General features: G+C 46.3%; 1 protein-coding gene across 5 annotated transcripts in view; it reads right to left on the bottom strand.

The window, feature by feature from the left end:
* Positions 1–25,291, bottom strand: part of Tns3 (tensin 3) — a 257,511-nt gene that overhangs the window by 107,101 nt on the left and 125,119 nt on the right. For all 5 annotated transcript variants that reach the window (XM_008842184.2, XM_029567904.1, XM_029567903.1 and 2 more), the window contains 7 exons: positions 24,811–24,861; positions 21,980–22,102; positions 17,900–17,964; positions 14,963–15,046; positions 9,401–9,513; positions 8,578–8,638; positions 7,732–7,807 (listed from right to left, as the gene is read on the bottom strand). In XM_008842184.2, coding sequence (XP_008840406.1) covers positions 7,732–7,807; positions 8,578–8,638; positions 9,401–9,513; positions 14,963–15,046; positions 17,900–17,964; positions 21,980–22,102; positions 24,811–24,861 — 573 coding nt within the window. The remainder of the gene's footprint in view (positions 1–7,731; positions 7,808–8,577; positions 8,639–9,400; positions 9,514–14,962; positions 15,047–17,899; positions 17,965–21,979; positions 22,103–24,810; positions 24,862–25,291) is intronic.

Genomic DNA, 25,291 nt, shown 5'->3' with positions numbered 1-25,291 from the left:
AGCTACAGCATGAACCAAGATTTGACCCAGTTCTAGACCCACAGCATAATAAGGAGAAAAATCACAAAACAACACAGTGGTAGATTCAACAGAGATCTGCCCACTGGTCCTCTACTGGGACAGCCTAAGAGGGACACCTCCACTTTCCTGGGTATAAACAAGTGCCCACTGTAAGAAACGACAAACAACAGTGCTACTTGTGCAACCTCTTGAGGAGGCTTCACCTGTGTTTACAAGCCCAGTCACTGGTCAAAGAGCCAACAACCATAAAGGCAAAAATACAAGTGCCTGTGGTTTGCCCAGGCAGGTCAGCAAGATGGAGCATGCCAGACAGAAACATGTTTACAAGCCCTGGACCAAGTGCTGAGATGGGGAGGGGGCAAGCTGGCTCAAGCCCCAGGATCCCTGCCAGGTTCCTGGCGGGCCTGCTGCCGCGTGAATTCCTAAGCAGGTTGCATAAGCTACAGGCAACCTCTCCAAGGCAGAGAGGGCCTTACACCTGACCACAGCACACTTGGTGGGCAGGATCACAAAATCTGACCTTTCATGAAAAGTACCTTATTAAGACATGAGGGGTTGATTGTGCCACTGAGATGGACCAAAGCAGACAGAAAATTAATGTCAGCTTTTCTGTCACCAATATCAGCACCACCTGCTTGGACTCCAAAGTCAAAAGAATAATAGAGCTCTGCTTTCCCAAGGGATTTTCCCAACCTGCTAGAGCTGATTCTGGTCATTCATCTTTTGAACTTGACCCCTACTATGTTTGCCAACCTGCCTCAGTGCAGGAAAGACAGGCAAACATAACTGCATACAAGGCAAACATTCACTGAAATCAAGGAGGATTCTTAAGAGGACAACACGCCTCTTGGAATAGGAGGATAAAGGATGATCTGGGAAGCAACATTACACTGTTAGATCAGAGATTCTGCTTACTAGATAGAACACCTGCACACAGACAGAGCAGGTGACATCTGCAGACTCTGAGGGGTAAGTCTAATCTGCTCCTTGGGGTCCTTTCCAAGTCACAGCAGCTGTCAGATTGCTTGTGAGAAATGAAACTACCTGCATACCTGAGCTTAACACCATAACCCATTTCCCCACATGCAGCCTTCAAGTTTGCACACTACACCTGGGTACATGTCAGATAGTATCAGGCTGGAAGTGAAGGATAGCACCAGAGTGAGAGCCAAAGAGGCTGCCTGTGCTTTGAATGTCTGCTTGGTTCATCTGGAGATGGACAGGGCTGCAAAGGAGGAATCAGGGGTAAGTCCTGAGTTGTTAAACCTCAGGACATCAGATGGACGGTGGCAATGGTATGGCTCACTCTTTTGGGAGCAGTGCCAGTGCAGAACATGTTGCAGCATCATTTCGTCCCTGAGTTCCTATTCAGGTGGGACCAGCAGCATGCGATTTTTGAGCTCCAGCATAAGGTAGACTCCATAGACTATGATATGAGCACTGACTGGGACACCTGGGGTTCCACCATCTAGGCTGATCACAGTCACCAGCTCTGCCACAAAGCCACTTCTACCTGACTAGTGGAAAGCGTCTTTTCTACCCTAATTGGACTTCAGCTCATCTCTGTACACATATCAGCCTGTGTTAGTTATCTGTTATCTGTCTGCTTGGCTAGAGAGACTTGGAAACTAAACCCTAGAAATAGGACCTGTGCCTGTCTATAGGTGTCTAATACAGCATCCTGTGGGTACTTACTCATCAGTGAATGCTAGTGACAAACCTCAAGATGTCCAGTCACCAACGGCATTGGATCTCACCTTCAATCATACTAAACATTCTAGAACAGGCTCTGCTAGTGGGTGGAGATGCTGTCGGCTAAGCTATGCCCTTCTGTATTTGTGGACCAAAGGCCTCAGGACCTCAGAATGTGACTCTAGTTGAGACTAGGTTTTTATAAAGGTTATTTAATTGAAATAAGGCCATCAGGCTCAGTCCTACTGAACTCTAACTGGTGTCATTGTTAAAAAGAGGTTAGGACTCAGATACAGAAGCATGATCAACAAGCCAGGCCAGGCCTCGGCAAAGAACAACCCTGCTGATACCCTGACCTTGGACTCCCAACCTCCAAAACAGAGAAAAAAGAAATTCTTGTTTAAACCATGCCATCTACAGTGAGCGTCCCTTCATCCAGGCAGGTCTGACATAATACAATGGGCTAAAAGTGCTTTCAGGTTTCTGACAGACAGCAAGACAACTTCTTAGCAGTCATTTTTATGAACTGTACAAGGAAAAATTATACTCTGTGATGGAAAAATACCCTCATCAGCTGTCATGTCTCCCTCTTCCCATCTGATAACACTGCAGAAAATAAGCACAGAGTATACAAAAAAGAATCGTAAACACAGGAAGCACAAATTCAACCATAATGCAGCCCTAAAAATATTCCACGTCAGGAATGAAAAACAGCACAGGAAGGAAGTTGTCTTATCAAAAGCAAGTATCTCTGGTGGAAAGATCTAGAACCTCCTGTGTGCCAGTGTTTCTAATGGAAATGAGTCATTCATGTGGCATGAAATTCGCCTCCAGAGCCCTCAACCCTGAATCCTACACCTCCCACATACCCACGCCCAGTTCTCCAGCATGTCTGACTTCTATTTTCATAGGGCATACCCCAGATATGCCACTGTCATATCATGTCTACACACCCATGAAACAGCCAGCCCTGCACCCTAGGTCTGCATGCAGCTCTCTGGGAACACAGCTGACTAGCTGAATGGTCTTTGGACAGCCTGGCTTGGCTGATTTGCAAGATATGGCCCTGATTAGACAATGTCTGTCTCAGCCTGAGTCCTGAGTCTATAATGTAGAATGACAGTGACTGATAAGGCCCATGAAGACAAGAAGGAAGTCCACAAAGACAAGGATGGAAAAAGCTCTACATCTAGGTGCTGAGCTTTCTGGGGCAGGGCATCACATTGGTAACCAGAGACAGGACTCTTAGACAGTCAGACATGCACAGCTGACAAGATCTAGGCTGGGGAAGGTGGCCAGAGATGAAGTTCAAGTGTACAGTTTAGGGTTGTGGTAAGTGTGGAGTCCCAGACACCAGCAGAGCCTAGTAAGAGTGACGGTGTCAACCAAAGGCAGCCCAAGATAGTCAGGGGATCATACTGGGTTAAGGACATAGGAGTTCGAATCAGCAAACATCAGGAGAAGATGAAAGCCAGGCTAAGAAGTACGAGGGAGGAGAGCCTGGCAGACAGGAGCTCAAAAGCAGCTGCCAGGCAGCTGGGGAAAGCTCTGCTCCAGTGGGACTTCAGTCCTGAGACCAGGGAAAGAGAATATGCCATTAGAGAGGGCAGGGCTCATTGATCAAGCACACAGACACAGCATCAGAGCTATCATGGAGAGAAGGAAAGGACACCATCATTAAGCTGAGAAGTAAAGAGTCTGGGCTCATGTTGGCCTTTTCTAAGTCTGGGTTAGAGAGAAGGGCGACAGGGAGATTTGGTCACCAGAGAGGAGCTGAGGAAACTAGCAAGGGAGGACGGAGAAACTCCAGAGAGAGCGGAGACCAGTCAGGCAGCACCCAGGACAAGAGAGGAGATGCTGATCTGTGCTGTGGGTTGTTTGTGTCCCCGTCACCCCAAGTGACACTATGAGAATGTGGGAGCTCTGATACGTGATGAGGTCAGGAAGCAGAAGCTTTGTGAATGTCATGAGTACCTTAGGAGACATTCCAGACCCCTTTCCTCTGGTGGACACATAGGAAGAAGGTGCCCTAATGAACTAGAAACCAGGTCCCCACCAGATACAGAAACTGCCAGTCTGCAGAACCAGGAGAAATAAGCTCTTATGGTCTGCAAACATCCCAGTGTTCACACCCTAAGTGCAGCAGTGCCAGCCCAAATAGGTGAAGTTAGTCAGGGAGACCATCAAGAAGGAGGGGCCCTTGCTTACCAACCACCTTCAACCAACATAGCCTGTCTTCCTGATGCAAAGTCAACACAAGACTTACAATCAAATTTAACTGTGGCACACTTTAAAACAAGTCCGTACCCGACATGGGCCTGGGTCTCTCAGTTCTGGCAGTTCCCTCACAGTCTCTCACTGCAGCTCCAATGACGGTCAGGAGAGGTTGGTGCCTCACCTCTGGCCCTGTCTATGCTTCATGGTCAGCAGACCCCACCCAGAATAGGCCCACTGGTTTCTGGGATCATCTGAACCCCTACTCCTGCTCCCTAAACCGTTCCACATTCATTTAGCTGCTTCTGGTACTAAGGCCAGCACTGTTCTCCATGGCACGTTGCCCAAACTGAAGCTACTACTGTCCCTGCCCTGCTCCCTCTGCTTCAGTGACTATAGAAAATTACACATAGCAACTCAAGAACTTTGCACCCAGTCCTAGATCTCACAATTCCCAAGGGCTAAAAAGAGAGGAGATGTGGAGATGCCCTCAGTGGTACCACAGCCTTGATTGCTATCTTCAATGTACACCCTGACTCAATGCCTTACTTACTGCATCCCTGACACACCCCAACCACTGCCACCTTAGAGGGTCCCTCTCTCCTTGCACTGACTGGATTTGTATGTTCAAGTCAGAAATAAAGTTTTCGGGAAGGCTCCAATATCGTTCTAGCAGTTCCCTCACACTCTCTCACTACAGTTCCAATGAGGGCCAGGAGAGGATGGCACCTCACCTCTGGCCCTCACCTCTGGCCCTGTCTATGCTGGGACAAGACCAGTGCAGACCCTGCAGTGAACGGTCCCATAAAAAAGGCTACTTAGGAACATGACTGAAGAGCCATGGGTCATAGACATGTTGCCTCCATGTGACCTCTGGATGCCCGGTTGGCATCATCTTTCACCCAAACACTTGATAAGTAGGAATAATCCACAGGACTGTTTTCCTCAGCATAAGTGGCAGCCAGCTTCTCAAGCTATCAGGGTACATAGAGCTAGGTACAAGCCAAGTCCAGGCATGCCCACCACTAAACACCTCCCTCGCCCACACAGGGCTCCTTTCCCTCCCTGTGTCACCCAGGGATTTCTTCCTGACTCACCTCAGTGACCCAGTGCCAACTGCTATTTTCTAACCCCGGACCCTCCAAACAGTCCTACATCTCCTATTCAGAGCCACTTTCCAGTGGCCACAACACACATAGTGTTTACTGGGACCCCATGTTCTGACTGTGGTGCCCACTATGGGGCAGGACACACTCAGGGTTGTTCAATGGGAGGAGTGTGGTAAGAGGTGCCCAGCTAGGAACTCACCCAGAGAGAGGATAGGGTGACCACCCAAGGTTGAGCCATGGCCTCTCTGGTAGTGACAAGGGCTTGAAATGCTTTGAGATGACACGTCATGGCCTTCCCTGTAAGGTATTGTCCTAGGAGACTGATGGGAAGTTCATTCCTTTCATCCTCACAAAACCCAAGTATGGTCCTCATTAGGCACAGGTCATAGAAAAGTAATCAAGTATACCCCTTTCCAACATGACAGGTATCCTCACATAGACAGGCATGGTAAGGAAGGTGTTCCCAAGGAGTAACAGACTAAGATATCACGGCCTTCCTGAACTACGCCCTCCCAGCCTGGCATCTTAGTGCCTGAGTCACAGGCATGTCTAACCTGAGGCCCCTCTGGCCTACACAGCATCTGCCAGTCCCCTCCTGCAAAACAGCCCACATCCTCAGGAGGAACTTTCAAGGTGAAGAAGTCACTCGGCACCTCCATCCTTCCTGCGCCCAGGGCCAAGAGTAGAAACTCAGAAGAGTCGCAAATATTCAGGATAAAAGGATAACTGGGTAAAAATTGATAAGGAGGAAGGGAGGGAGGGAGGGAGGGAGGGAGGGAGGAAGGAGGGAAAGAGAAAGAAAGGAAAGGAGGGAGGGAAGGAGGGAAAAAAGACCAAAAGATGAGCAGGTAGAGGGAGGGAGACAGCTAGAGGAGACAGGTAGGACAGCTGGCCCTTTCCAGGGGACCTAGCTTTCGGATTGCCTCCACTCTCTGGTCTCAGAGAACTCAGCAGCCACCAGTCCACGGCAGATTGGGTGGTGGCTTAGCCTTTCTCTTCTGGGAAATGAAGGAGACAGGGAGCCTCCAGTCACCCTCCACATCTCAATTTTTCCACCACACTCTGTGGTTCACTATACAGAGACACGGGTGTCACTATACCTGTCCTTGAAAACAAGGAGCCACCCACTCTGGAGAGGCCAACTCTGACAGAGAAGCTATGACAGGACAAGAAGAAAGAGTGCCACCAGCCCTCCTGACCTCTGTTAAAGTTGGACACCTAACCCTATTTTGGAGAAGGTGGTGTTCAAAGCCACAGCTGTGTAAAGCTTTGGCCGATACTGGCCCATCAGATGCTCAGTTAAGGACTCAGCATTTTGACAGAAAACCCCAGAAGGCTCTAGACACAGTTCATAGCTGCATGCCTGGTTAGAAGACAAGAGGCAGTAAAAATAGGTCTCTCTTTTTGCCCACCTCTCACTCAACTGGGAGTCACACTGTTGCTGCTTTGCAGGCCCTGTATGTTGTCAGAGCACTTAAAGGAGACAGATGATTATCAGGACCGAAGCTCAGCCTTCTGCCTGGGAACTGAGAATGTGTTCCTGTACCCACAGGCTGCCACCTGAATGGAAGACTGTCTGTACAGTGTACAACATCTAGCAGGCCCAGAATTAGACACATGGCCGCTGCTCCCACTGATCTCTTTTCTCCCAGGCACCATCTCAACCTACAGAATCTACTCTCCGAAGTGGGCAAGACCCTGAGAGACAGCACAAAGAGGTCTCAGTAGTATGACGTGTCGCTGGGGTCTCCATCTCAACAGGCTCGTGAACTTGTGGCGTGTATGTGCGTGTTGCTGGGGATGAAATCCAGGGCCTCATGAACGCTAAGTACACATGACCACTGAGTTTTACTCCTAAGTCCTGGTTTTGTTTTAATGAATGGGGATTTCCCCATTCACGAAGAGAGGATTTTTAAATTCAAATTTTCAGAGTAAATTAATGAGTATTTTCAAGAACTCTAAAGCTATAAAATGCAAAGCAAGCTCTTAAATCACTCTACTATCTCAACCAGGCAGGTTTGTCAAGGACACGATCCTATCTAAATTACTCTACACAGGCTGGAAGCTGTACATACACATGCCTTGCAGGTTTATCCTTATTTCAGACAAAATATTTCCTAAAATTATTTTACATGAACAGATTCTTTTGTATTCTAGATAGGCAACTGACGAAAAGGTAACATTTAATCTCCTCCAAGAACCAACACGCCCAAGAAACAAAATCAATCTGGAGAAATCTCCATTTTAATCACTAACCAAGCTGCAACACTACCAGCTGTATTTTACACTTGGCCGTATTTTACTTTTTTAAAAGAATTTATTTAGTTTTATTTTATGCATGAGTATTTTGCCTACATGTTTATAAGTGTACCTATGTCATGCAATGCCCATGGAGGCCAGAAGAGGGTGTTGTCAAATCCTCAGAACTGGAATTACAGGTGACTGTAAGCCACCATGTGAGATAAGAGACCATCAAAGACACAAACATCGGTAGCTTTCATATAAATAATTTGTTCACAAATTAAACAAAGGCCTTAGAGTAAAGGTTGTTTTTCATTCTCCTGTAGGTATTATTTTCTTTTCTTTTAGAAGGGCATTGGAAACAGGGTGGTTTTGTTTTAAGACAGAATTAATTTTCCTTCTGTGTCACTATCCTGGGTGGGCAGGGGCAATGGATACAGCACACGACACTCACCATGATGTCCCCCTTCAGCAGCTGGGCCGGCTCTATGGCAATGCAGATCTTGCTGGGGTTTTCTGGACCAACATTGCTTCGGATATACAAGAAGGTAGATCATTATGCAAAGCCATGATTTCATGACCACAGTACAGAACCATATAAGCTGAAAACTCAGAATTGGCATGAAATGTTCCAATTAGCCCAGAATTCAAGTCTTGAGACTCTACCTATGGAAATGAGTCAAAGGTTCAAGAAAGCTCCAGACCAGGGTGCATTCTCCTGGCATTATCACGGCCCCAGACTGGAGAGGCCATGCTCAGCAAAGGCTGTCTCAGTCAGGAGATAAGGGTCAAGGCAAGGACAGGCCCCACTTATGTGACAAGCTGAGGACATAACTCCACAGCGTCATCCACGTGTGGAGGGGCCGTCGTAAACCCAGAAAGGGGATGACAACTCTGAGTGCTAGAACGCTCGTTCTCTTTTCCTTTTTCATTAATGCAAGCAAAATACTACCCCCACACACTACAAACAGAACTCAGAAAGCTATACAAACTCTGAGGATGTCTAAAATCAAAAAGAGAAAGAAAAACTATATGAAGACCTTGTTCTAGCTCTCCAGTATACCCACTTCCACACAGCATTGGTTCACTCTGCCCTGGAGGCTCTACTGTCCAGGCTCCTGATGGAGCCAACTGGAGTAGCAGGGACCAGACATCTGCTCAGAGTAGCAGTTTGGGCACTTCCTTGAGCCCCTTGGCATTATTGGCCCCACTGTTTCACTCTTTCCCATGAGAGAGACAGCATGCTTCATGACTGTCTCTTGAGCCACCCCAAATACTCCCACATAAGCCAGGTACTTACTAGATCCCAGACGTGTACACAGGCTGCATGGCTTGGTAGAGCTTCAGAAAGGGTCGGCACGCTGAAAGAGAGGCACGTGTCAAGGAAGGAAGGATCAGTGCCAAACACACGTGTCCAGCTAACAAAGGAACACAGCTGGACCAGAGGGAGACAGGGGCTCTAAACAATGGGGCCAGGAGGCCTCACAGGTATCCGTAGCTTAGTAAAGTCACCTTACTCCTGATGACAAAGAGGACTAGAAGTCACAGATACTTTGAAACAAAAGAACTGTAGAGTGAGTGTCTACCCACGTGTAACTAGGCAGTAGGAGACAGATCCTGCCTCCAGCCATGTGTTATGAACACCTGCACAGGACAGAGAGAAAAGGTCCTGACTCCAGTCACGTGCTAGGCTGTGAGCATCTGCATGTGATAGAGAGGGGACAGGGCTCCTGGTCATATGAGCAGCTGTGTGAGGTAGGGAGGGGACAGAGTCCCTAGTCATGTGCTATGAGGGAAGACTATGAGACCCTGAGTCAAGGTATGCTCTCTCATTCTGGTTCTCTCAAAGTTGTATGAACCCTGAGGCCAAGTATACAACTGACTTGGAAAGAGCCTGGCCTGCCAAAGTCTCTGTACCCAGGTTACAGGGCTAGTCACGATCGCTTTCGGACTGTCTGGCCCTCCTATGATCCATTGCTTGGCCCCATCTCACAAAGCCGGAGTGCTGACCATACGCTGGGACTGTGTGCACCCCCAGGTAGCCTAGGTAGAGATCCTGGATATCGGAGGAGGAAAGGGGAGGTTTGTTGAGGAGTCTTAGTCTAGGCTGAGAAGTCACTCACCTCCTCCAGTGTCAAAGCTGGGGGCACCATGCAGGATCACGAAGTGCAGGAACAGGGGTGAGGCATTCATCTTCACGGCTCCGGACAGCAAGCCACTGAGGAACTGCACGTACCTGCAGGGGGCAGAGGCTAAGACTGCGCAGCTGACTCTCACCTGTTGAGTGTCGAGGGCAGCTGGTGGGAACCATATCTAGAAGCCCTGGGGATACCCTGTCCCACTACACACAAAAAGTAGATCTTGAGTTGGGCGTGATGGCACACGCCTTCAATCCCAGCACTTGGGAGGCAGAGGCAGGTGGACCTCTGAGAGATGGAGGTCAGCCTGGTCCACGCAGCCAATTCCAGGCCAGGTGGGGCTATAGGGAGACCCTGTCTTTTTTAAAAAGTGGCTCTTGGGGGGCTGAAGAGATGACTCAGTAGTTAAAAGCACTGTCTATTCTTGCAGAGGATCACACGGCAGCTTACAACTGTCCATAATTCCAGTTCCAGGGGATCAATACCCTCTTCTGGCTTCTGCAGACATCGCATGGATATGATGCACTTACACGCAGGCAAAACACTCATACACATACAATAAAAATGAATCAAAAAATATTTTAAGTGGCTCTTGAGCCACACCCTGGGGGATGTTACTGCCTAGTGAGAGGACCATCCACAGCTCTGGCAACTGCTTTCACTATGATACAGAGGCTTAAGCAACTCTTGCACATGGCCACCCAGACCTAGGAGGCCACCTCACCTGTTCCCAAGCCCCTCACCAGTAAAGCCAGCACCTGTGACAGTCACATGGCACAGACCCAGCAGCTCATTCCACCTAAGGTTCCCCATTCCTGCACAGGAGTCATGAGGAGCACAGATCTCAATGGCCCCAAACCTTTGCTCTGTCCGATGCATCTCCTGAGTTCCTTTGTCAAGGTCCAACTCAAGGCCACCCATGGCACCCATACACCTTAAAGATGTGACTTTTGCCATATGAATTCCAGGCACTGGCCTCAAGCAACCAGGATGACTATGCACACTCTTTCACACACATGACAGTCAAGAGAGAAGTTTGTGTTCTAGGAGGACGTGATCACAGAGTCCTCATGAGGTATGACATGGCAATAGGGACCAGAATATGAGGTACACCTTCGTCACACTCTGGTGTTCCCTTAACCTCCACCTTCCCTCCCTGTACCTTGCCTGATGTGCCTACTTCCTGTGCCCCTGAGAGCCCAGAGGCAGTCACTGTCCCGAGGTCCGTCATAGTGGTCCCACTGCACTCAAACACCCTTCACCATAGCCTGCAACACCTCTCTTGGTGTTCCACTGTGTCTCTTGGAATTTATGTGCTCTCTTGTTTATCTCCACCAAAGTCCTGCAATGTTTGCAAGGGGAAAGAAACCAAACAACCCAAGACCCCAAACATACATGGGACCCAACTAATGGTCAGTGCATGTCTCTGCTGCCAACAACTGTACCAAGCAAGAAGTGACCATCACCGATACAGGGTCCTCACATTTCCAAGTCCCTGTGGGAGCCCAGGATGGACACACAGCCATCAGGCCCCACCTTGTACTAAGAAAACACTTGTGATACCCATTAGAATGTAGACCTAGCCCTTTGTTCAGCAGCTGAATTTGGAGGTAAAATAAACCAAACAATAGGAAATTTTGAGTCACTTTCATACTTAAGGTCTGCCCTCTAGGAAAACTTTAGCATAATAAGAAGCATTTGCTTCATGGGAGGCACAATTCATAATGACAAACAGGGTGTCAGTGTCTTGCTCTTCCAGCATCAGACTACTCTTGTTAGGAAGAGGATAGAACCTCACAAGTCGCAGAAGCCTGGTGTCCCGCAGATTCAGGCAAGCAAGTGAATTACCAAGTCTCCACACTGTTCTATGGGCTGTCCCTGACAGCAAGGTTTCCTAATGTGCCATGTACAGATACAGGAAGGGAAAAGCATCTTTGGTCAGTCACCTGCATCTTAGTCATGGCAGAACATATCAGTACCCTTGGCTCTGTGGCCTTGAGCAAAGGTAACAGACACAGAGGTTTATGATACAGTACCCAAGATCTTGTCTAGGGACAGCTCTTCCCTCCTCCCAGTGCCCTAGAGGGTGAGAAATCTGTGTCCTTGGTTTGCCCTTCCTGCATGGGGCCTAGTCCAGCCTGAACTCTGTGGCAACCTGGGAGCTGGTATGGATGACTGTGCAGTGACCACTCAAGTGAGATGGCACTCTATACTCTGGACCTTCTTGTGTTGATGTGCACCCCCACCCAGGTACTACAGTGGACAAGATGCCCGTTTACATTTCTACACATGTGGAATGCTGTGTAGCTCTGTAGCACGAAGATATGACTTGTGAGTCCCACTATGTAGACAAAATAGCCATCCTTCAGGGAGCTAAGACCTCTCCCTCCCATCAGCTCCTTTCCACATGTGGAAGGGGAGTCTCCATGTCAGCTGATGCAGCCCAGCTGAGATTGCTATTCTTGTGTCAGACAACGTAAAAGGTGACTTTTTCACCAGGATTGACAACATGCATGCAATCCCAGAATGAGGAGGAGGAAGCAGAAAAATCATAGGTTCAAAGTCAGCCTGGGCTACAAGAGACCCTGCCTCAAAAATAAATACCCTCCCTCACAAAAAAAAAAGTAAAGAGAGAGAGAGAGAAAAAAAAAGCTACTTTGTCCACTGTGGAGCAGCAGATGATAGGAGATTTCTGCTTCTGCACAAGCTGACTGATGAGGACGCCAAGGCCCAGGGCCACCTGTGCACTGGTGTTTAGTTAGGAAGGGGGAGAAGCTCCAGCCCCACCCAGGTACTACAGTAGATAGGATGCCTGCTTACATTTGTGCACTCAACCAGCCTTTCCTCCCTGAAACCTGTTCTTGATGGTCGCCACTTCCCAGCTGTCCACTAGGGGCTGCTCAGTCACAGTGAAACCCAGCCAAAAAGCAGCCTTAGTGTTTACAAGTTCTGCATCCACAGATTCAATCAGCTTGGAATCAAATATACTGGGCCTGCACCTCCACTAAACGTGTACAGGTTTTTCTCCTCAAATAACTCCCTATGCAGTACAACATAACAACTAGGTATACCATGTTTACATTGAATTGTTACATGCAACCTAGAGAGGATTTAAAGTGCACAGATAATCATAATGAAGTTATTATGTTGGTGACGAGAAAACAAATGGAACTGCAGCTCTTCATGTTAAGATGTCAAAAAGACAAATATCATGTTCTCTCACATGCTGAACTTGGATTTTATGTATGTGTCATATATATGTAATGTAATTTTCATATATATACGAACTGTAATGAAACCTATTATTTTGTACACTATTGAAAATTTTTAAATGCATAGAGTATACAGGATAGAGAGATAGGCTCTATGCAAATGCCAGGCCATTTTATGTAAGGACATCTTGGCATCTTCAAACTTTAGTATTCACAAAGGCTCTAGATTCAGTCCCCCATGGAAGGTTCTTCTCTGGCTCCTTCTCTGTCAATGGCTGCTTAGATTGTTGAGAGTCTCAGCCACAAATCTGAAGCTTCTCCATCATTCCCAAGAGAGATAAGTGTCATCCTGACTTTGAAACGGTTTCTTGGCTTTGGTCCTAACACAGCCTGCAGAGCAGCAGCCCCTGTCCACAGGCATTCCGACAGCAGCGAGGCGTACAGCCCCAGGACAGCAGTGCTCATGTGTTCTGATCTTCACCATTTCCCGAGGCTTATCCTCAGTGTGCATTCAGTGGCTGACCCACTTGGTGATTATTTGGTTAGTGTCTTCTAGTGCAAGTAGCAGGCAAAGAGCCAGGAAGAAGGGCATCTCCTGATCTTGGGCACAGAGCACTGGAATGTAAAATTCAACCCTGCTATCAGTGTCAAATGTAAGCACTACAGAAGAAAATGTGTAAAAGCAGGAAGGATATGTGAAAACTAGACTTTAAACTTTTATTTATTTATTTATACTTTATGTATATAAGTGTTTTGCTTGCATGTATGTAAGTGCACCCATGTTGTACAATGCCCATGGAGGTCAGAAAAGGGCATTAGATCCCCTGGAACTGGAGTTATGGATGGCTGTTAGCTACCATGTATGTGCTGGGAACTGAACCCTGGTTCTCTTCAAGAGCAGTCAGTGCTCTTAACTGCTGAGCCATCTCTCCAGCCCTTATAAGCACATTAAAATGAGATGGTTTTTTTTCCTGTTTCTCCTACACACTCTTTTAATCTAAAATGCTGGCAGTCTTGTTTGCCTGCTGGGTTCAGGCACTTTGTGGGGCCTGTACCGTGTTTGTACCTCATCTTCTGAGCAGCTTGTATAAATGCTGTCTTTTAGGAAATTGCTCAGTGTAAAAATAACACTTCATGGGCTCAAAACAGAACAAGGGCTGTTTAAGTAGACTGCTCATGATATACTGCGGTTTGCACAAGTGACTTCCCTGTGGGGCCTGTTGCTTAGAAGAGGACACAGCCCAGCTCCAACCCATGGTCCCACAATGCAGCCCACATTCCTCCAATCCCAGGCTTGTATGAGTAGACACAGACCACTAGAAACACCCATAGCAAAAATGTCACTGTCTGCTGGCCCAGCCTGCAGTTGATCTAGAGAAAACAGATGTAGAGGATCAAGACTCACATACAAAAGGCTAAAGGTACTGTCTCCAAAATGGAAAGCATTTTGCAACTGCCCTGGCAATTCTTGGACAAATTCTGATGTTTGGCTTAAGATAAAAATGCAATGAAGCTATGTGCTTGACTCCACAGGCCACCATCCTATGTGCTTGGTGCCACCATCTGTAGAGGAAGGGCAGCTGGAAGGAGCAAGGTCTCTCTCACTGTCTCTCACCCCACCCCACTCAGGTTCCTCTTGACCTCAGAGAAGCAGACCAGGAGGCAAAAAAAAAAACAAAGTTCTGCTCCCCCATATCTGCCCCTCAACATTTCCAGGGCCTACCACCTGGGGCAACAGGACAGGGGGTGGCAAGAAACATAAAAGAGCTGTTCTTTCTGAATTCAGGAAGCTGATGCTGTATAGTAGGAGTTAGCCTGTGGTGATCTGCAATTCCATCTGTGCTAGTAAACTTTTATTAGACTCCATCAGAATCACTCATTTCCATACTGCATATGGTTGCTTCTGTGTTAGAACACTGCTGAGTAAAACCACAGAGCCTGAAACATCCAGCCTCCGGCCTCTAGGTCAAGTTTACTGATTCCTGGCTAGCAGACAGAAGTAAGTTCCAACAAGAGCATGGAAATCAAAGCCCAATCTCTGCAAGACACAAAGGTTCCCCCACGGCTGAAATGAGAGGATGCTCTGGGTCTTCCTCTCTGGGAATGAGTTACAGTGTGGAGACTGTCACACGACACAAGGCTCTTACTAGACACCTATGACGGCTCACATCCCCACCTCTGGCAGCAGTGAGTCCCTCCCTCCTATTCTTAGGCAAGACCCTAAGCAATGCAGAGGAGAGGTCAGAGGACATGCCTCCTCTGTCTTAATTTTTTTGGAAGTTAGAAAAGAAAAATCTCATTCACTTTGCTTTCTAGGGCAAGAATAGATACATACCGCTTCTGGGAAGGCTGCATTAAAGCTGAAACTTTGTCATCATAAAACTTCTTCATTGCAAATCTATCCAGGGCCTGGTCAGCACTGGGGAAACAGAGCAAGAGGGAGAATGAATGAAAATGTCAAGTCAGCAGCGCCCCCATCACCGCAATGCTGAATGGCTGGGATGCACATCCTGTTTGTTAGGACAGGAGCCTCACGTGTCCACGCCACAGCCCAGCATTTCTCTGCCGGAGTGCGGTCAGTTCAAAGCAGGAGCCACACCTATAGGTCTGAACTCCTGTCCACAGCACCGGCCCCTTATCTAAGGGTGTGATACTTAGATGTGCCGCTGTCTGGCAGGTAAAGGAACTGACTGAGGGTTCTCAGACAGCAGGTGGCCCAGCGTCTAGACCATGAGGATGTGAGGAACAAGCCTAGAATGTATGCACAGTACACACTCTGAGAAGTTCCGAAAGTGAGTTTGGGGTACTCAGTGAGTGACTGTAGGGACAGACTAAAGAAAGCTGAGGACAAGGCAGCCTTGGTGGCTGGGAAGATGTGCAAGGCTTCAGGGCCGCGTACCTGTTTCTAAGGTAACGCTACAGAAAGTGAACCCACCTTCCAGCAGCTTATCTGACCTCCACCTTCTCCTCCACTTATAGAACCTTCTGGAAACCTCACTGGGTCATTCTTAGGTTTTCTGACGTGACTTAAGCATAAATTATGGAAGAAAACTGCAATGATTCTTAATGGAGATGTATTGAACCAAAAGCTTCCTTAAAAAAGACCAAAAAAAAAAAAAAAAATCTGATAGGCACATGAGCCTTCTCCACAGAAAAATGGCACATTCAGGATTGCGAACATGACAGAGTCTCAAAAAAATAAGCAGAAATGAGAAAAAGGACAAAGGAAAACATTCAAAATCAAGTTTAATATGGTTAGTTGACTTTCACTGAATACTAAACAATGGCTAACTCACAAGGGGCTTGTCACAGACCGAGGGGTCCATCTGAGCCCAGAACATTCCACACAGAAAGTGGATATGTCTTCTAAGACCTCAGCCAGTCTTTGACTTTTAAGCATTTTCTTTTTTGGAATCCATTTATTCAATTAAATGCTGGGAATACAAGGCCAATGTTGATGCTCGGTATTCAGAGTATCTTTGGTTTTAGTATCATTAGTTCTCGTTCTGACTTTTGAACTCTTCCTTTTTCAGAGTACTGATAACAAGAATGTTCTCACTTTATGACTGGAAGTCTCTGTTTACTGCTACTTGTAGTTTGTGCAAAAGCCTTAACCAAGTGTGTGTCCCTTGTAATGTCTACAATACAACCTAAGAGGTGGGGGGAGGTGTTATCAGACACTTGTATAAGAGTGTGCTTACCACAGCAAGCTCTGCAGAAGCAAGCTACATTTTAAAGAAAAAAGAAAGCAACCTGGGTAGGCAAAAATCCAGCAAATGCTTAAATATGCAGTACTATATCTATGAAACGCAGAGCTGGGCAGCCTCTAGAGCAGTGCCAGAGCAGGTACCTAGGATGTGTTGCAAATTTAGAAGAGCAAGTGACAAAAAGTACAGTGATATCAGTCCACTTAATTGGATAATACTTAAGACAGTGACTCCTGCTGAACAGCAGCATCGAGGGCTATTCATATCTGTGTACAACACTATTCTAAGCACTCTACAGACATACAGAATGCTCACGACACCTGCAAAGGTTCAACTACTATGCCCAGGTAAAGACAGGACTCTGGGGCCCAGGGAGACTCATGCAAGTGTCCTGACACTTGTATGTGATATACTAACTACCAGGGAATGCAGGGTCTTACAGTGTTATGCTTTTGAAGGAGCAAGGCGCTTGTTCTTGGGTTCCTCAGACACAACAGTATCTGAAATTTGGGGAACTTTAAGCAGAACTGAGCTGTGAGGGATAGATACACTTGCTCGGGTGGTCTGTGCCGAGAACCACCTGAGCCAAGGGCAGTCTCCAACCAAATTCCTCTGGCATAACTGAGGGGTCAGTGTGACCAGGAATCTGGATGTTTCTGGCACACACATGATGCTTATTCTCACCCGGAGAGGTTCTGGTTTTCAGCCTGGGGTAGGATTTCCTCCCTGATAGGCAGTAGCCTCCTGATTTGTTTCCAGAGAAAAAATTCCAAAAGTCAAATTTCACTCCTTTGCACTGCAAAGGAAAAGGTTCACAGGTGACACAAGCAGGCTTCTATTTCCTTGGTATGGAGTGATTTGGGCTCACAAGGCTGCCATTGAGAAGACCAGGCAAAAGCTACTAGCAACGGTATTTTCTTTTCTTACACAGTACTGGGGAGGAATCTGAGGTCTTGCATACACCAAGCAAGTGTACAAAACTGAGCTATACTCCATCAGTGACATTTTCTATACTGAATCTCAGCCTTGGTAGAGATCTGTGCCTCTGAAAGCACATCAGGACACCCCGACTGTCCAGTGCCTGGACGGCTAGACCAAGGCCAAGGTGCTTGTGGCCTTACAGTGTCTGTCACACCCCTCTGAAAGAATCGAGGTGGCCCCTCAGAGTCCCCACAATTACTGTTCAACATTTCTGGGCTTCAGTTTCCTCATCTGTGCAACAGGAATAAGAACTGCCCCGTGGGTTACATGGGAGAAGCCAAGGAACAGGAGAACATCATTGTCTCCCTCACTGGGCTTCAGACACAGAACATTCTGGTACTAAGTGACAGAAGCAGGATCAGAAGGATCCCCAGGAAAAACGTCGCCCGCTGCCCCGTGGGTTACATGGGAGAAGCCAAGGAACAGGAGAACATCATTGTCACCCTCACTGGGCTTCAACACAGAACATTCTGGTACTAAGTGACAGAAGTAGGATCAGAAGGATCCCCAGGAAAAACGTCGCCCACATCAAGCAATCCCAGCTCCCAATACCCCATAGCAGCAGGCCCCCATCTCCATCCTACCTGGCCGAGACATTGGTGAAATGCATGTAGGATGATATGACCACTCCAATGCGTCCTTTCCCGCCCTGCAGGAGACCACAGAGGAATCAGTGTTCTCTAGAATCCCATATAGAGATGAAATGAGACAGGAGCACACTCAGTCACTATCAGAATGACAGAGAATGTGTATTTACCCCTCTGCCTCCCTGCTGCTAGAGCACTAGTGCCCAACACAGCACAGTCTCCTTGACAGGGAACCTTCACACAGGGGCCCATAGCAAGAGCAGATGCTAACTGGGTATCTGTAGATGCCCTGGAGGGCATATCCACACGGCGGCAGGCAGTCATTCACCACCTCCCAATTAGGCAGGTAGAAACTGTGCCAGGAACTGCACCAATTAGCATGACTTAATTACCCAGGTGTAACAGAGTGAATGCCTGCCCAGGGGCTCACAGCAACACGGCTGTGTGCACAGCGCAGAGGAAGAGGACCTCAGATCCTAGTGAGCTGGTGGCATCATTACACCAGTGAGTGCCCAACACCACCAAACTCTGCTTTTCCCTCACCCAGCTCTACACACGGGGGACCAGGTCCCAGGCACGTGCTATGGAACTTGTCCTCTCCACAATCACAGGCATTCATGGCCAACATCATCAACAGTAGAAGTGGAAGCTCTAATGACAGGCCATCCCCACCTAGAACCACAGACTAGACTGACTTCTAGAATATATTGTTGCAACCCACCAACAGGGGTCTGCAAATCATAACCCACAAGTCAGTTCTGTCCACCACCTCTTTTCCTACAGTCTATGAGCCAAGAAATATTCTTTCATTTTTAGAGCACTATAAAAATAATCAAAATAGAATTGGATTGTGAGGCATATGAAGGCCACATGAAGCTTGAATGTTGTCATCAAGTCTGCCTGGAACCTAGTTGCTCCACTATAGTAGCTCCCACCCACCCTGCAGGACCACATGGCCTGAGAAGTCTAAAACGCTACTTAGCTCTTTCAATAAAAGTTTGTTTGGGCTGGAGAGGTGGCTCAGCGGTTAAGAACACTGGTTGTTCTTGCAGAAGACCTGGGTTCGAATCCCAGCACCCACATGGCAGCTAACAACTGTCTGTAACTCCAGTCCCAGGGGATCCGATGGCCTCTTCTGTCCTCCGTGGGCACCAAATGACACAGGTGCACTTACCTACATTCAGGCAATACACTCATATATACACAGAATGAAAATAATAAATAAAATATTTTTTAAAAAAGTTTGCAAAACCTTTATCCCAAATCACACAAACCAAACTGGCAGAGCCACTAATTTTTAGCTCCCTAACTCTATATTCTATATTCTCTCTATCTCTCTGTCTCTCTGTGTCTCTGTCTCTGTCTGCCTCTCTCTCTCTCTCTCTCTCTCTCTCTCTCTCTCTCTCTCTCTCTCCTTTCCAGTATTGAGGATCAGGCCTTTTGCATACAAAGTAGGCACTCTACTACTTAGCAACATCCCCCGCCCCCAGCTCTATTCTTAAAAATAACTGAATGACAAACTCAGAGCTTTCATAAACCAATCATCATGTGACTGTCAGCAAACAGGGCATGTTTGCATACACCAACACAGACACTTGGTAAATTCTTGGCAGTGGGACCCTGATTCTTGCAGTTATTAACTATAACTAATGTGTTTCTTACATAAAATATTTGTATCTATTTGTCTTAAGAACAGAAATTCATGTATAAGGAAACATCACCCCAGTCAAAAACAGGCCTCCACTCAGAAGCCTTTACTGTGGCTGACTGGCAGTCATTTTTGTTGCACCTGTTATGGGTACAAAAGTAATATTAAAAGGTAATGAGAGAGAGAGAGAGAGAGAGAGAGAGAGAGAGCATTACAGCAATAGCAGGGACCTCTGTACCCCATTTCAACAACTGACAAATCAACTAGACAGGAAATTGCTAAGGAAATTCAGTCCCAAACTACACTTTGGACCAAATGAATCTATTAGACATGGATAGAGCATTCCTCTAATGGCAGCAGAACATGCTTGCTTCAGGGCACATGGAACAGCCTCTGGGTAGTTCATGAGGACACAAAGCAAGCCTCAACAAATTTAAGAATGAAATCCTATCAAGTATCTTTCCTGATTGCCATGGTGTGAAATCATGAATCAGAAACAAAGGGAGACCTGGAAAGTTCCCAGATATGTAGGAGGTAAACAACATGCTCCTGTAGAGCACTTCAGTCAAACAAGGAGTCAAGAGGGAAATTCAGGAATACAGTGAAACAAATAAAAAAGAAAACACAACTCCCTAGAATGTATCTGGCGCAGCAAAAGCAGTTCTAAAGGGAAAATTTATAGCAATAAATGGCACATCTACAGAAAGGTCTCAAATAAAAAACTTCACTTTCTACCTCAAGTAACTAAAAAAAAGACCACACTAGGCCCAAAGTTAAGAAGGAAAAAAATAGCGAAGATCACAGCAGAATGAACAGATTCCAAAAGTAGGAAGATCAACAAAACTGAGAGGTTTTCAAAGGGTAACAAAATCAGCCAGCCCTTCGGTGGACTAAGACAGAAGGAAAGAAGACTCGAAAACTGAGGACAGAAATGACAGGGAGACATCACAAGTCATGGCACAGAAACATTAAGACTCCAGGAAGACTGCTGTGAACAATTAACTATAGCCCAACAAATTGGACACACAGACCAAACGGGCAAACCCTCAAAACATACAACCTGCCCAAACTGACTCTCAAACAGAAAACCTGAACAAAGGCTATCCAGTCAGTACTAAATCTCCATTCAAAAAACCCAGTACCACTTGGCACCATGGGGCACTGTACCAAATATTTAAAGAAATTATGACAATCCTAGAATTTTTGCCCCCAAAAATCTGAAGATGAGGGACACTTTCAAACTCATCTTACAAGGCCAGCAGTGACCTCATATGAAGACTGGGAGAACATTCTAGGCTTCACAGAGCATGGTCTTGGTGCAAGTTCTCCAACGTGCAGTGTAAGTATGAGCAGCTATGGATGTGGGAGGAAAATGGGTATGGCCTCATTCCCATCAATACCATGCGTGAACACTGTAGCATCTTCATAACAGCTCTTAGCTCACAGGTTGTAGGGAAACAGTTGGCAGGTGGAATCCGTGCACAGCCAGGGTCTTTTAGCATAGGCAACAACACGGTCCATTTTGGACTTGCACAGTTCCAATCTGACTGTAACAGAAGTCATAGACTCACGGACCACAACATTTTCTGGGAGTGTTCCTCACCACAGATCTCCACACACGGTGTAGATGTGGATGAACTCACCCAGAAGTGCAGTCTATTTCTACTCAACCAACAACGGGGAATGGCCTGTGGAAGAAGCTAGATGTGGTGGTATTGAACAAAAACCACAAAAGTACAACCCGTTGTAGCAAACAGGACAAGGGCTCAGTAGCCCAGCCCTGCCCTGTTCCTGCCCAAGCTGAGACAGGTCTGTCTGTTAGTCATCCCCCACATGTGTGAAAGGAAACTCTCATTGTGCAAAGCAAGCAGATGACTGCCAATGGCTCCAGTTCTCACCCTGCAGTCATGGTAATGGTGAACTTTGAATAAGCTCGGATCCACAATTTCAAATTAAAAGACAGCTTATCTCTCATTGCACATTTGGGGAGTATTTCGAAATGAGCTCCTAATGGTCCATGAACAGAGAGCCCAGAATAGTTCAGGGAAGGGCGAAGAGGGTGAAAACCTCGAGGTGATGATTCCGCCTTTGGGAACCCATATGTTTTAAATCATGTTACAAATCTTTTCAATTCATTAAAATTCAAAGCAAGCAAGTAGAATGAACAGCAAACTGCTTTAAAAAGTCCAGCAACACCAGATACATCAGTCCTGTGAACTCTAAATCCAAATGTTGAAGGCTTGGGGATTCTCTGTTATTGTTTTTATGAGGATGAAGAGGAAAACAACATGTCACACGAGCTAACAGTCAGCCTGGAAACACGGTGTATCAGCTGGGGCCTGTGACCAGCACTGATTTTTGCCATCTGGCTCCTCTAACGCTGGAAGCCCAGCTGGACCCCCAAAGCATGTGCAAGCAAGGACACTCACTCTGCAGTGGATGACAACCACGTGCTGGGGGTCGCTGTTCAGCCAGGACTCCTGGGCCTTGCAAATGGTGCACATCTTATCAAGAGGTGGTGCATGCAGCTCTGGCCAGCCTACATCCATGATCTGCAAGGAGAGAGAAGAGCTGCCTCAGTTTCTGCCTTTTGAACATTTCTGTAGTAACCTCATAGTGATGTATAATTCCCTTTGGTATCATGGAAGATGCTGTGTAGGCCTCTTCTGAAAGGCAGTGAGCATTGTGGCCAGGCTCCTTTACTGAAAAGAGCACAGGGTTTCATGCTACCCACAGGCCGCATGCTCGTGGGCCGGCATGCTCTTTGTAGCTGGGTGACAATTCTAGAGAGGCCTTTCAGAGGTGTTAATGGTTCAGGATTGATTTAAGAGGAACCCAGAACCATCAAGATCTAAAACAGCTGTCTGTGGCCCAAGCTGCTGCCAAATGCCTTCCACTCCAGCTATAAAAAGGAGTCTGGATATAGTGAGCCTAACTCCTCACAGGCCATACCGCCCACACCTCTGAGACAGACTCCTGCAAAGGACAAGGACTGGCCTTCAAGCCTTCATTCTAGTTTGGTACCTGACAAAGAATACCACTGAGAAGGCTTCAGCAGTCAGCTTTGCTCAGGCCATAACCCCAGGAGGTCACAGGGGAGTACTGGTTTTCCTCTCTTCAGTTCTTAAGGGGAAGGTAGGCAGTTTTTCTATGGTATAAAAGCAATGGAAATTTCATACCATGCAAAAGCAGCCAGCATGACAGCTTCATGAATCTCTGGGTCTTTTCTCTGTGCCCCCAGCATAACTGAGACGCCAAATTCTATGCTGTACTATGGGTAGACTGAGGATCCCTTACTGAAAATGCTAGGGACCAGAATCACTTCAGTTTTTCTGATATTTAGCATTTGCAGACTTTACCAGTTGAACAACCAAAATCTCAAATCCTGAAATGAGAAATGCGCCAAATCTGAAAACTTTTTAAACATGATGTAAAAGTTTTGAATTTTAGAGCATTTTGTATCTTTGGCTGGGCATGTTCAGCCTGGATTTCTTATTCTAATGGCTGCAAAGCCTTCCAATATATAAAATATATAGAATATATATACTCCCACAGTCTTTTAAAAACTTTCTTTTTTAAATTTTTATCTATTATTTTTATATGTATGAGTGTACTGTTTGCATGTGTGTAAGTGCACCTGTGTCCTGTAATGCCCTCGGAGTTCAGAAGAGGGAGTCGAGTCAGATAGCCTCAAACTGAAGTTATGGATGGTTGTTAGCCACCATATGGGTGCTGGGAATTGAACATGGGTTTTCTGCAAGAGCAGCCAGTGCTCTTAACTGCTGAGCCATCTCTTAGTCCCAACCACAGTCTTAATTTTATCTCTAAACTTGATGCTGAGAATAAATGGAAGGGATGGGTGTGGCTCATTAAGAGATCCCAGAAAGGTTGGAGGTGGCTCCGGGGTTAAGAGCACCAGCTGCTCTTGCAGAGGACCCGAATTCAGTTCCCAGCATCCACATGGCAGCTCACACCTGTTCACAAATCCAGCTCAAAGGGAGCTGATGCCTTCTTCTGACCTCTGTGTGCATTGCATGTGCAGGAGCTATACTTATATGCAGGCAAAAAACTCATACACATAAAATAAAAATAAATACATCAAAAGAGTTTTTTGTTTTTTTTTAAAAGGAGGTCTTAGAAGAGACATCTTCATTGGAATGGAAAGGCTCTTGTACTTTGGTAGTGATGGCTGCACAAATCTATACACATGCAGAAGTGGCAGAGAAGTGCACACGCACATGTGAACCGTAAATGAGATCTGTGGGCTGCAGGGATGCTGCTCTCCTGGCAAGTGAGTGTCTCTTCTCCAAGCCAGGCAGGTTTTAGATTTTGTCCATTTTTACTCTAGAATATTTGTACTTCCAGGATATCTTGGAAATGAGACCCAAATCTGATTACAAAATCCATTTGTTTCATATGTACCCTATGCATAGAGCCTAAAGGTAATTTTACATAACATTATCAATATTTGTATATAAAACGAAGTTTCCAAGGCATGGAATTTTTCCTTCATGGTGTCATGTTGACACTCAAAAAGTTTTAGCTTTTCTTTTTAAGATTAATTTTATTTTTTGATGTGTATGGTGGAGGAGAATGACTGTGTGAGCACAGTTGAGTGTGGAAGCCAAAGGTTAGAGGTGTTGCATCACCTTGAAGCTCAAGTTACAGGTGGATGTGAGCTGTCCAATGTGGGTGCTGGGAACCAAATTCAGGTCCTCTGCAAGAACAGTGTACACTCTTAACCAGTGAATCATCTTTTAAGCCTATTATAGCTTTGAGCATTTTGGACTTCAGATTTTTGGGTTAGGGTTGCTGGACCTGTATTAGTTTTATAAGCTGCTGCCCCTGAGAAAGAGGGGGTTAGGGATATGTAAGACCTCTCTAGAGTATATGTCCAATTTCCTATGAATCCATTTTTTGTTTTTTGTTTGTTTGTTTTGAGACAGGGTCTCTCTGTATCCCCAGCTGACCAGGAACTCACTATGTAAACCAGGCAGGCCTTGAACTCACAAAGATCTGCCTGCCTCTGTCTCCTGAGTGCTGGGACCAAAGGCATGTGCCACCACACCTGGCTTACTATGAATCTATTATTTAAAAAATTTAAATTTTAAATTAAAAGTAACCAAAGGAAATTAATAATCTTTAATATCCCTTATGAAAACACATCCCACAAAGGCCCCTGAAAAGTTACTTCTGCACAGAGTGAACAAGCACTCCTCACACTTTCCAAAATCAGAATATAAAGAAATAAACTCCATACCTTTGGATTAAGCTTTGTAAGATCATATCTCTTCTCTGAAAGGTTTAATACCTACAAAGGAGAAAAAAGGATTTTAGACAAGTCATGGATCCCAGCTAGGACGAAGAACACACAACTGCATTTCACAAAGCGGTCTCGGGAATCAAGGACTGAAAGACTGAACTGTGTGTGTAGCCACAGGATAAAATTAAAATAGGGATGGCCCCCTGAAACTTCTACATTCTGTATTCTATTTTTGTTAATGGGAACCAAAATGGACAAGGCCCCTTTTACCTTTTCTTTCATTTAATGGCTACAGACATTCTAATGCACGAGATCTGCTTGTGTGCGCGCATGCATGCACACACACGTCTGTAGCATGGCTCTTACTGGTCTTGCTCAGGAGAAAGGATATCCTGGGGTCAGATACTGCTCCTTCATGTGGTAGACCAGGTATTGAAAGGGCTACATTCGTGACCTATACAGAGCCTTCCCCACCCAA

This window comes from Nannospalax galili, unplaced genomic scaffold (assembly GCF_000622305.1).
Source record: "Nannospalax galili isolate Female #2095 unplaced genomic scaffold, S.galili_v1.0 scaffold321, whole genome shotgun sequence".
Taxonomy (NCBI): domain Eukaryota; kingdom Metazoa; phylum Chordata; class Mammalia; order Rodentia; family Spalacidae; genus Nannospalax; species Nannospalax galili.
This window is presented reverse-complemented; position numbering and strand designations above follow the sequence as displayed.